The 10,199-nt window shown below is 46.0% G+C and overlaps 1 protein-coding gene across 2 annotated transcripts in view; it reads right to left on the bottom strand.

The window, feature by feature from the left end:
• Vsnl1 (visinin like 1) overlaps positions 1-10,199 on the bottom strand; it is a 110,281-nt gene that overhangs the window by 2,500 nt on the left and 97,582 nt on the right. For both annotated transcript variants that reach the window (XM_074049212.1, XM_020172593.2), the window contains exon 3: positions 3,908-4,123. In XM_074049212.1, the coding sequence (XP_073905313.1) occupies positions 3,908-4,123 (216 nt within the window). The remainder of the gene's footprint in view (positions 1-3,907; positions 4,124-10,199) is intronic.

Here is a 10,199-nt window from a genome sequence, read left to right as displayed (position 1 = left end):
GATCTATGGTGGAAACATTAAGGAATTTGTCTTTAAGAGAGGTGAACTACTGAAGTTTCGTTTGTGGACAATTGGTTGATAGGGTCCAGAGTAGATCAGTAACGTGAGTGCTCTCGAGGGAAAAGCAGAGACTGATTTATGCTTGGGATTTAAAAAGAGACACATGAGCCATCTATATGTGAACTGCCATACTTACTCTGTCCTTTAAAAGGTGAAGTCAAAAGGCCTTACATGAAGCAAGGGGCTCAAAGAATGTCAGCAAGACAAGTGCACTATTAATAAATCAGAGTAATAAGAAATGTAAGCACAAGAAATCCATCCTTGACCTCAGTGGGCAAGTCTGAAATGGCAGGATCAGAGTCTTATTAACCATTGTCAAGATACAGGCCTCCGATTTAGACCGTGAGTGTGATGAGCAAGAAAGGACATTCCTGATGCAGACTCATACACTCAACCTCAATACAAATGGATGGAGGGTGTGCCAGACTGAGATCTAAATCCTAATATACCTCAGATGAATCTACAGGATGCCTCTAGGACATACACTGCATTGGGTACTCCCAGAATGTATCAAAATGTTTAGCATGAAATTTTCTGCAGACAGGATATGTTATTGCACGTGTTTTCCTAAGAAGAAATAATTCTTAAGCATTTCTCATTCATTGGACCTTGTGGACCCATTTGTCCTGTACTCAGCTCTTTAAGTCAGACACACTGTCCCTTCACTCTTCTTTCCTCCATTGATCCCCTTCATTATGAGCACTTGCTTCACTCTGTTGTCATAGCCCCCTTCTCCAGACCCTCACTCTTGGGTCAGTGGGCTCCTTGAGATCAGACACTTTGATCATTCATATCTGGCTCTCTGATTCCTTACAGGGAAGCTGGCCCTTAGAAAGTGGTCAACTACAGGCTATAGGAGACTACACTGGGGTGAGAACTCTGGTGTGAAGTAGACCAAGAGGGCATCTTGAATGAGGTGACATAACCTATACTTTGAGGGGTGAGAGGATTTGGATGGACACAGAACCATGAAGGTCATTCCAAGTAGCAAGAGTATTAGGAACGAAAAGACCCAATTAAGTTTGCAAGGGTAAGGAGCCAGGGATGGCCAGTCAGGCTGGAGTCAAGGAGTAATGCAAACACAGATCTCAGTGAGATCGGCTGCAGAGATCATGTCAGTGCACAGGGCCTACAGTATTGCTCTGAAAGAGTTTTGGGTGGAATGGATGAGAAGCTGCCAAAGGACAGGTATGCCATAATGTGAACATTGCTTTAAGAGCATTGGTCTGATGACCATGAACACGAGAGACACCTGGAGACAGAAATATATGCAATGGTACAGGTGATAAGAGCCCAAACCTGAAAGAATAATGGAGCCCAGGGCTCAGTCCTCTGGAAATCTCTTTTCTGCTTTCCCTTTCACTGAGTGCTCTGACATGTCTTCACTCATGTAAATGCCTAAATAAGTCCCACCACATTGGTTCCCACCAGCCAGAAGAGAAAGACCTCAATGAGTACATGAGATCATCAGTAGAGACCCTAGAATGGTCACAGTGGTTAATAGGGAAACTAATTCTCAAGCAAGCCTAGTCTGGCCTGTCCTAACAAAGTTTGAAGACAAACCTTGATGAGATCACACTAATACATATGTTAACAAATCTCAGCATTTCTAAAAATATAGACAACACAGAGATTTTTCAGGTGGCATTCACAATATTCAAGAACAAATAAAAAGGATTAGCCATACCAAGAAGCAGAAAAAGTAACCTATAACTAGGTGAGAAATCAGTCTGTAAAGCCTCCAATGAGAATACCCAAATTTAAGAGATGGAAGAAGAGCTAGAAGAGAAGGAGAGAGATGTGGAAGAACTAGGAGGACCCTGAGATGGAGAAACATAAGCCCACTGTCATCCAGGAGTGGCCTGGTACGAGTCACTGCCCTGTGGCACTGCAGTGGGCTGGTCTAGTCCACATAGCCAGGTCTTCATGTTCTTCAGTCAAATATGACCAATTTCAGGAACATCTGTGACCATGATATGGAACAAGGCAAAAACAAAATCATTCTGAAATCGTCTGAACACAGAGGAAACATTGTTCAAGCCACAAAATAGCATGCACTGCTGTTCCCTGCTAAATATGAATGACAGTCTCTTCTTTACTAATCATAACTTCAGTCTTGCACTATAGTATACCCTCTTCAGAGGAGATTGTTGAGGTACCCAATCCTAAAAGCAGCCCCACTCTCTGACTGTACGCAGTCCATAGTGAATCCCTGCTTCTCTGGATCTGCCCAAATCAACCCACCAAAGCTCCCATCCTAAGTCCCAACACCCTCTTACTGAATTCTCACCCCCTCCCATTCTCCCTCTGCAAGGAGTGATAAACTCAACTTTTACAACTGCAGATATATTCTTGGTGGTCTTTGGTTGAAGAACATTGACAAGGATTCAAGAAAAGAATTTGAAGGAGTATAAGATTGGCAAGAAGTCAAAGAGGAGAATAAATTTGGAAACATCTAGTTGTAGAAGGTCATAGTGACCTTGGAGAGAGCTCAGTATAATGTGGAAGATGAAGAAAAGATAAAAGAGTGAGGAAGATGAGAAAATGAAGTCATATGTTTTAGAATTATTATGGTGTAGACGTTCTCATAACCTGTTTGGAAAGATAAATTTGAATGAAATGAATATAGAGAACTAAGAGGGTAGTTTTCTAGGCATGTTGGAAGAGGAGTGGGTACTGAGGATAGACTGGGAAGGAACCAAAAGAGGAAAATAAGCACCTTCAGATGCTGAGAGGATGTGTGAGTAAAAGTTGCAGGCTGGCAGAATAAGACAGTGGTGGTGAGGGACCATCTGGAGGAAGGACTTCATGCTCTGAACAGAAGAAGGGAGTGAGGGGAACTTGGTGGACACCGGGTCAGGGGTGAGGGGGAGGTTGGTAAAGGGGGGTTTTGGCTGCTTTCTTTGCCATCAACCCCAGTTTTCACATGGGGATCCACCCTAGCTCCAGGATGGAATACCTGACTCTTGTCTAAGGCAAGTATTACATTTCCCTACTGAGGCCATATTGGCTGGCACTGGAGTGGGCCAACATGTTAAGGCATTCCATCTAAAAAGTCACAGAGACATCATCAACCGTGAGTGTCTGCCAGTTCCATGCCTGTTTTTAGGCTCTGGGGATGTAACAGTGAACAAGCAGTGTCCTGATCCTCACAGGGCCTAAGTTCTATGACATATACTATCATAAGGTAATCTGGAACAGTGACATATGACGTGACAAGCCTTCTTGGTCAGGGATTAGATTGTTGTTGGGATGGAGTGGACACATTTGGAAAGGCCTGCCTGGAAGGTGTGATGTAAGGGGGACCGGAGGGCATCCTAGGTAGAGATTAAAAAGGAAAGGGGAGCCAGCATTATAGGAAATCCAAGAAGGGTGACATACAGAAAAAGCAACAGGCATAGAGTGGTGAGAAGGCTCAGGCCTGAGCAGTGGGGAGAGGAATTCTAAGTTCTTGCAAACACAACTGAAAAAAATCCTTGTGTGTTATAGAATGAGGGGAAACTGGAAGCCCCCCCACTGAACCACTAGCTCATCTAATGACCAGGAAAAGCTGGTATGAGGAAGGGGACAACATGTCCTGCAGGGTGGAGGGCCTGAGAATCTGACCCTGATGGCACCTTTTGCACCTAGTTAGTCTCATGTTTATCAAAGGCCTTGTAGTGACTGAGTTACTGGTTAAAATGCTGACTCAATTGACCAGAAAGGCCTAGCGCTTGGCTCTGTGACTTCCCCTTGAGCTGTGCTTTGATGGACAACAGGAGGCAAATGTTAGGCATGTGCCCAGCATGGCTACTTTTGGGGCCTTCTGCTGCCTGTTTGCCCTGGGGTCCCCCGCCTCAAGTCCCACCTCAATGATCTCCAGCATCTCCACCCGGGTGATCTTGCCGTCCCCATCCAGGTCATACATGTTGAAGGCCCAGTTCAGCTTCTGCTCAAAGCTGCCCCTGGAGGTGATGGACAGGGCGCAGATGAACTCTCGGAAGTCAATGGTGCCATCCCCGTTCTTGTCGAAGGTTCGGAAGGCGTGCTGGGCAAACTTAGAGGCATCTCCATAAGGAAAGAACTGCAAAGGAGAACATGCAAGTCAGGTCAGGTCAGGTGGAGGGAGGGGATTGATGCACGGCACCGAGGGTCCAGCCTCGGTGGAAGGAAGGACACTGGCCAGCGTGCCCTACTAGAGCATGCAGCCCAGCTCCTGTGGGCTGCCAGAGGCTGCACCCACCTCCCCTGTCTGCAAGTGCTTTGGCTCCAGGCTTAAGGGCAAGTCCAGAAGGGGAGGCCTTCTCTCCAGGCGTCCTCACCCAGAAGCATTGACAGTTGTCTGTGGGTGAGGCTGATGACATGTGGTTTCAGGCAGATGGAATCAGTGAATAAGCAAGAGCTGATGCTTTTATTTGTGGAGCCTCTGGTCACTCTCCCTCAGGGACAGGACTAAGGCAGGCATTTGATCCCAAAGACATCATCTAGTTATGAAAATCCAACTTCATCCCCCAGCGGGCTGGAGAGGGATTGCTGGGACCTGATCCTGCTCCCTGCCCTGCCCACACTCCTCTCCGCCCTGAGCGAGATGCCCGGGTTTCTGACTTCTTTTTACAGGGACTTTTCTTTTGCAGACAGACATTTGAAACTCATTAAAAATAGAACAGGACTGGGCTTATTTTCAAGAGACAAAAAGAGGGTTTCTTCCCAGAACCAGCAGTGACCAAGGGTGCGTGGGCACAGAGAATGGCAGCAGAAGGAGGATATGGAGACCCACGGGGACAGAAGGCCTCAGAGAGTCAGTCCAGTCTGCAGTGGCCTCAGTGCCCCTTGGACAGGAGCTTAAATCTGTCACAAACAGCACGTAGTCCTGGTCACTAACAAACCTCAAAGCCACAAAAAAGCAAACAAACAAAATTGCATGCTGTTTGGACCTGAGAAGATACTCCTTTGGTTCTGGATACATGAACCCGGCAGGCCCAAGTCTACTGTGGAAGGCTGAGGTTGCTCCTTCCTGTTCTTTCCTCAGATTTGCAGCTGAAGGGACCCCTCGTCCACTTCCGTTCAGATGACTCTTTGTGCCTGGACTTCCTCCCTTTGGGGCCATTGGTGCATCTTTCTTCCTATGCTCTACGAGCTGCTCAGCCTTGCTACCCACTCCCACGCCCAGAAGCGCACGGTAGAAGTGTCCCCTAGGAATGAATTTGCCTTCTCGTGCAAGGCTCCAGCAGAAAGGAGCCCAGTGCTCCTGGGGCAGGAGAGGCCAGCTTCGGCTGGACTCTCACAGCTGCCCAGACATGAAGGCCTCCTCCAGATCCTGTCACTGCTGGACAGCAAATTGCCCAAGATTTAGCAATGTAAAGCAAATTTCATTGCCTCAGAAAATGAACATTGGTGAACCTCTTCTTTTTCATCAAACAACCTGTCTTTACACGGCTGTGAACCAAAACTTCTTCCTGTTTCCTCATTCCCTGAACACAGTCCATGTCCGCTGTCCTCCATTTTTCATTACTCATCAAAATTCACTGAGGCCTTTTTCATGCCAGCCCTGGCTTTGGCTTTGGAAATGCAGAGACAACCCCTTAAAGTCCCTGTCCTCTGGGACTGCACAGTTCTGGGTACCCACAGTTCAGGGGAGAACTCAGTTTGAAATTTGCAATGGTTTGTTATCTGATAAAAGCTAGAGCAGGGATAGGGTGGGGTCGGACATGGGGGGATGGGCAAAACATTCCTAAGGCTCGGAAAATGAATGGGGGTGAGAGGGTGGGGCACAAGAAGGGGCTCTGGAGGAAAATATTTTCTTCCCTTCGACCCATTTAGCACCATTTCCACCCCATCCCCCAGCCTTATCTGGGTCTTGAACCTGAGGACAGGATGTCAAGTGCAGAGTTTATAACTTAGCAATTTTGAACTTGAAACACTCTAATGAAGCAAGTTTGCTCTTCTTGTGCCTTCTGCAAGGGTGGTTTTTGTCCCTTTCTAGGTGATTACTATCTGCTGATGTGCTTTTCTGCCTCATGTTCAAGGATCTGGGTAGAGCTGGCACCTGAATCTGGTCTTGGTACAGAGCCAAGATCCCTTAGTCCCTTAAGGGCAGTTTTTCCACCAGCCTTTCCATATGCGGTGAAGAGAGACCATTGGGCATTTTTCTTCATTCCTGTAGGTTTCTGGCAGAGCACTGCTTCCCTTTCCTACCTCTCCTGGCATACTTTTAAGTTAAGGGCTATTTGACAGCTTTATCTAAAAATAGCCAAACACCTTAGGTCAGTATATTAAAAATTAATTCAGGCCTGAAACTCCTTGAGAGAAAAATTGATCACAAATTTTGAACTATAAAAGTTACATGTGCCTTGGAGAAGGTCTATTTACTGACTGTTACAGCCCACACATTTACTTCGGAAGAACTAAGAATGCACTCAACAGCCCTCAGATATCTGGAGGGGTCGTTTCCTTTGAAAACTCATGCCTTTGTGTTCTGAGTGTTTTGAGATTTTTTAATAGAAGAAATTCTCCTTCTTTTAATGAAATAGTACGGTTCTTGGTGGATCATCATGGAAAGATGAAGCAATACTCCATCCAATCTCTCCAGAAGAGATCAGGGTCTTGAACTCATTTCTCTAGGAGGACAATAGTGCTGAGAAGTAAAAACATTTTTCACACATTGTTGCTCAAAAGCAATTTGTTTTTTAAAATTCAATGTATTTTGCTTCACCTCATATTAAATATTGACTCGGAAGTAATTTTTGTATAGCTACAAATATTTCAGCATAATAGATAAAAAAGAATGTTGAAGTTGAAAAATTATATATATCTTTACAAATATATGCATGTTATCTCATTTAATCCTTGTATTAAACCCTGACAATACAAATTCCATTTTGTAGATGAGAATCAGAAGCTGGAAAGATCAAGACATTTGTCCAAGATTCCAAGGTTGTCTAATTGGGGCCTGTGGCTCATGCCTGTAATCAGAGCTGTGTGGGAGGCTGAGATCAGGAGGATCATGGTTCAAGGTCAGTCCTAGGCCAAGAGTTCTCAAGTCCCCAATAGCTGGGTGCTGTGATGTGCACCTGTCATCCCAAACTAAGATGGAAAGCAGAAAATAGGAGAATCGTGGTCCAGGCTGATCTGAGCAAAAAGTGAGACCTCATGGCATGAGTGCTAAGCCCTGAGTTCAAACACTGGTACTACCAAAAAAAAAAAAGTTCTTGTTCTCTGAGGCAAAGGCAGGATTGACTGTAGACCTGTGTGGCCATTTCTGCCACATCTGAAGAGTTCTCTTAATCAAGTGTTATCTGAGGAAATAAGCTTAAATCCATATTCGTTGAAGCATTATATAATTTGTTTCCATCATCTCTAAAGCTTGAAATTCTCTGCTGCATTTATCACCATCTTCTGGCAGCTTCTATGTACTGCAGGAAAGTTACTGAAATGCTTACTGACGGGTATTTTTAAAAACTCATTCATTCTTGAACATTTATTGAGCAACTATTATGAGTCACCACTGCATTAGGTGTAGGTAATAAAAGTAGAAAAAAAGACAGCATTAATTATAGTAGTGAAAATAGATATTAATCCTAAACCCCCGCATAAATACATATGAAAATCCCCTATTCCTGTGGCAGAAGCGATTCCCACAGACGTGGGTCTGTCACTTAACTTCTTTCTTGGCAGTCGTCTGTGCAGTGATGAGTATTAAAAGGTTTGTTTGCTCTAAGAGGTGGTGAGTACCAGCTATGCTGAGCTGAGCTTAGGTCCTGTAGTTAGTCCCTCTTCTTCCTGGTCACCCTGTGTGCATATAGAAAGGCTGGCTAATGTCTTAACAAGAAATGACTTGAGAACACTGGGCTTCCATCTTCTCCACCCCCTGCCCAGCCCTCCTTGGCACCTTCTTTTGACCTGAATATCTCATCCTTCCTGCAGCTGTACTAAATTCAGGAAAACATGACAGTAAGTCCCACAAGAATTTCTCCCTCTCCCAAGATCACTGGTGCTGTCTTCATGATGGGAGATGCAGTTTCCTTGGAAGTCACCCAGCTCACCTGAGGGGGTCTGCACAAGTCAGTCCTTGGCAATGATCTGGCCCAGCCCACAGTGACAGCTAATGTGCTGTGCCAGGAGGGAGTGGAAGCAAACCCACAGTAGAGGATGATATCTCTCCAGGGCTCTGCCCACTGCCCAACTCCCCACTGAGTTTGGGCAGCCCTCAGACCTCAGAATGGGTTTCTACACGTTAGCCAGCTTGAAATAGAGCACACAATACACAGACCAGAAAAGAATCCCTGGGCTGTGCTGCTCCTGAATTGTGGAGATGCCTGTGTCCTGTCCCTCAGTCAATTCTGTTCTCTCGTTCTTTAAGGTCTAGATGCCTGTGAGCACAGACACAGTGGCTTCCCCGACAGTGAGATATGCTTTATTGCACTCCTGAGATACAGTGCTCTAGTTCTGAATCCATCTCCCTTCCCCTGCTGAGAGCAGCAAATTTTCCAGTCCCAGTGAATGCCCTAGACTCAGTCCACCCTTTCCAGGCCTTAACTAGTAGTTATCACCACTGTTAACAGACTGACTGTTAGAGAGCCAGGCCCTAAGCAGGTCCTTTGCATGTTCTATCTCAGCTAGGTCTTCTTATTCTAGGTTAAGTAATGCACCAATCCACACCCCTAAGGCATGAGGTGGGATAAAACCCAGCACTGTCTCTGTGAAAGCCCTGACTGTTTCTCTTCACTGATCTCCTTGTCCATGCTGCATCTCCATGGCTCTCTGAAGGAGTCCAGGACTCTCCCACTCTATCAGCCTGCTCTTTGCTTGCGGCCTGTTGTGCTTGTTCACCTCTTGTGGAAGCCTTCAAAAATGAGGAGACATTCAGATATGTTGACTCTAATGCCTGCCTTGGGAGCAGAGGCCTCACACTGCAGGTGACTGGCCTCCAGAGACCCATCAGCAGGGCAAGTGGGTGGTTGAGTGGTGGGGTCTCAGTGCACATGTGCTGGGCTGCAGGCTGATGCAGTGCTCTTGTTGTTAGCTTGGTACTTGGTTTGAACTTCTACCTCTTCAGGCCATGATGCCTAGCACTGACCCTACTGCCTGACAACCTCATTGGCTCCACTGACATAACATGTTCATTGTCTTCTAATTCCCTCTACATCTACTCTCAGGTTCTCTGCTCCATCCTTCTTATAACTCCAGGGGGAACAAGTTTACTCCCAGGCTGCTGAGACCCTCTTGTCTGGTTTCTACCTCTACATCCAGCTTCTAGGTTATTCCTAGGGCTTCTTTCACTCTCTGTGTTCTCTGGCAACAGTCACTCTGTGAGACCTTTGCTACACCAGTGCCTTTGTCTGAAAACCTCCTTTTCAAAAGGTCCTCAGCTCCCTTAATCCCTGTCCATTCTTCAGAGCTTGGCTCAGTCTTCATTTTCTCAGGAAAAGTTTCTCTGAGCCTTTGTCAGTCCCTCTCATTACACACACAATCCCAGGTCCCCCCATGGATACATCACCATTCCAAGGAAGTGCTCACAGGATTGCTGACTATGCTAAATGGGGGCAAGGCATGACCTGCTTTTGTCAACACAGTAATCCCAGGGCCAGCCATATTTTAGGTGCTCAATAAATGTCTATTGAATGAATGAATAACTCAGCACAGCAGGGTTTTTTCAGGCCAGTGGAGTCAGTGGCAAATCCTTCCAATGGCCAATAAAATGGGTTGAAATGCATTCTGAAGTCTCCTTAAGTGAGCTATGCTAAAAGAAGGCTCATCTTTTTCCCTTAAGACTCGTTCTCAATACTACTTTAGCTGATGGTTCATGAGGAGGCGAATCATCCCCCGAGCAGCACAGGCACTCGGTCACGTGGATGGGAAGAGGAGAGAGACAGTTCCCCTTAACTAGAAATGATGAGTCCAAAAACAGTTTTCTGTCAAAGTGTTCATTCAACAGATACTCACAGAAAGCCTGTTGGAACCAGGCTCTATGCTGAGCTCTGCATGGGTAGGAGGGAGGGTGAGAAGAAGCTACAAAAAAAAAGAAGCAGAAGCAGAAGACCTATTCCCTGCCTTCGAGCTGATGCAACAAACCAAATGTAGATGTAGCTCCGACTATAGCTCAGACATGGGGTGGGGGGCCTAAGGGCAGAGGTTAAGGACGTGCTCATCTTATACCACCC

Source organism: Castor canadensis, chromosome 12 (genome assembly GCF_047511655.1).
Source record: "Castor canadensis chromosome 12, mCasCan1.hap1v2, whole genome shotgun sequence".
NCBI classification, from domain to species: domain Eukaryota; kingdom Metazoa; phylum Chordata; class Mammalia; order Rodentia; family Castoridae; genus Castor; species Castor canadensis.
This window is presented reverse-complemented; position numbering and strand designations above follow the sequence as displayed.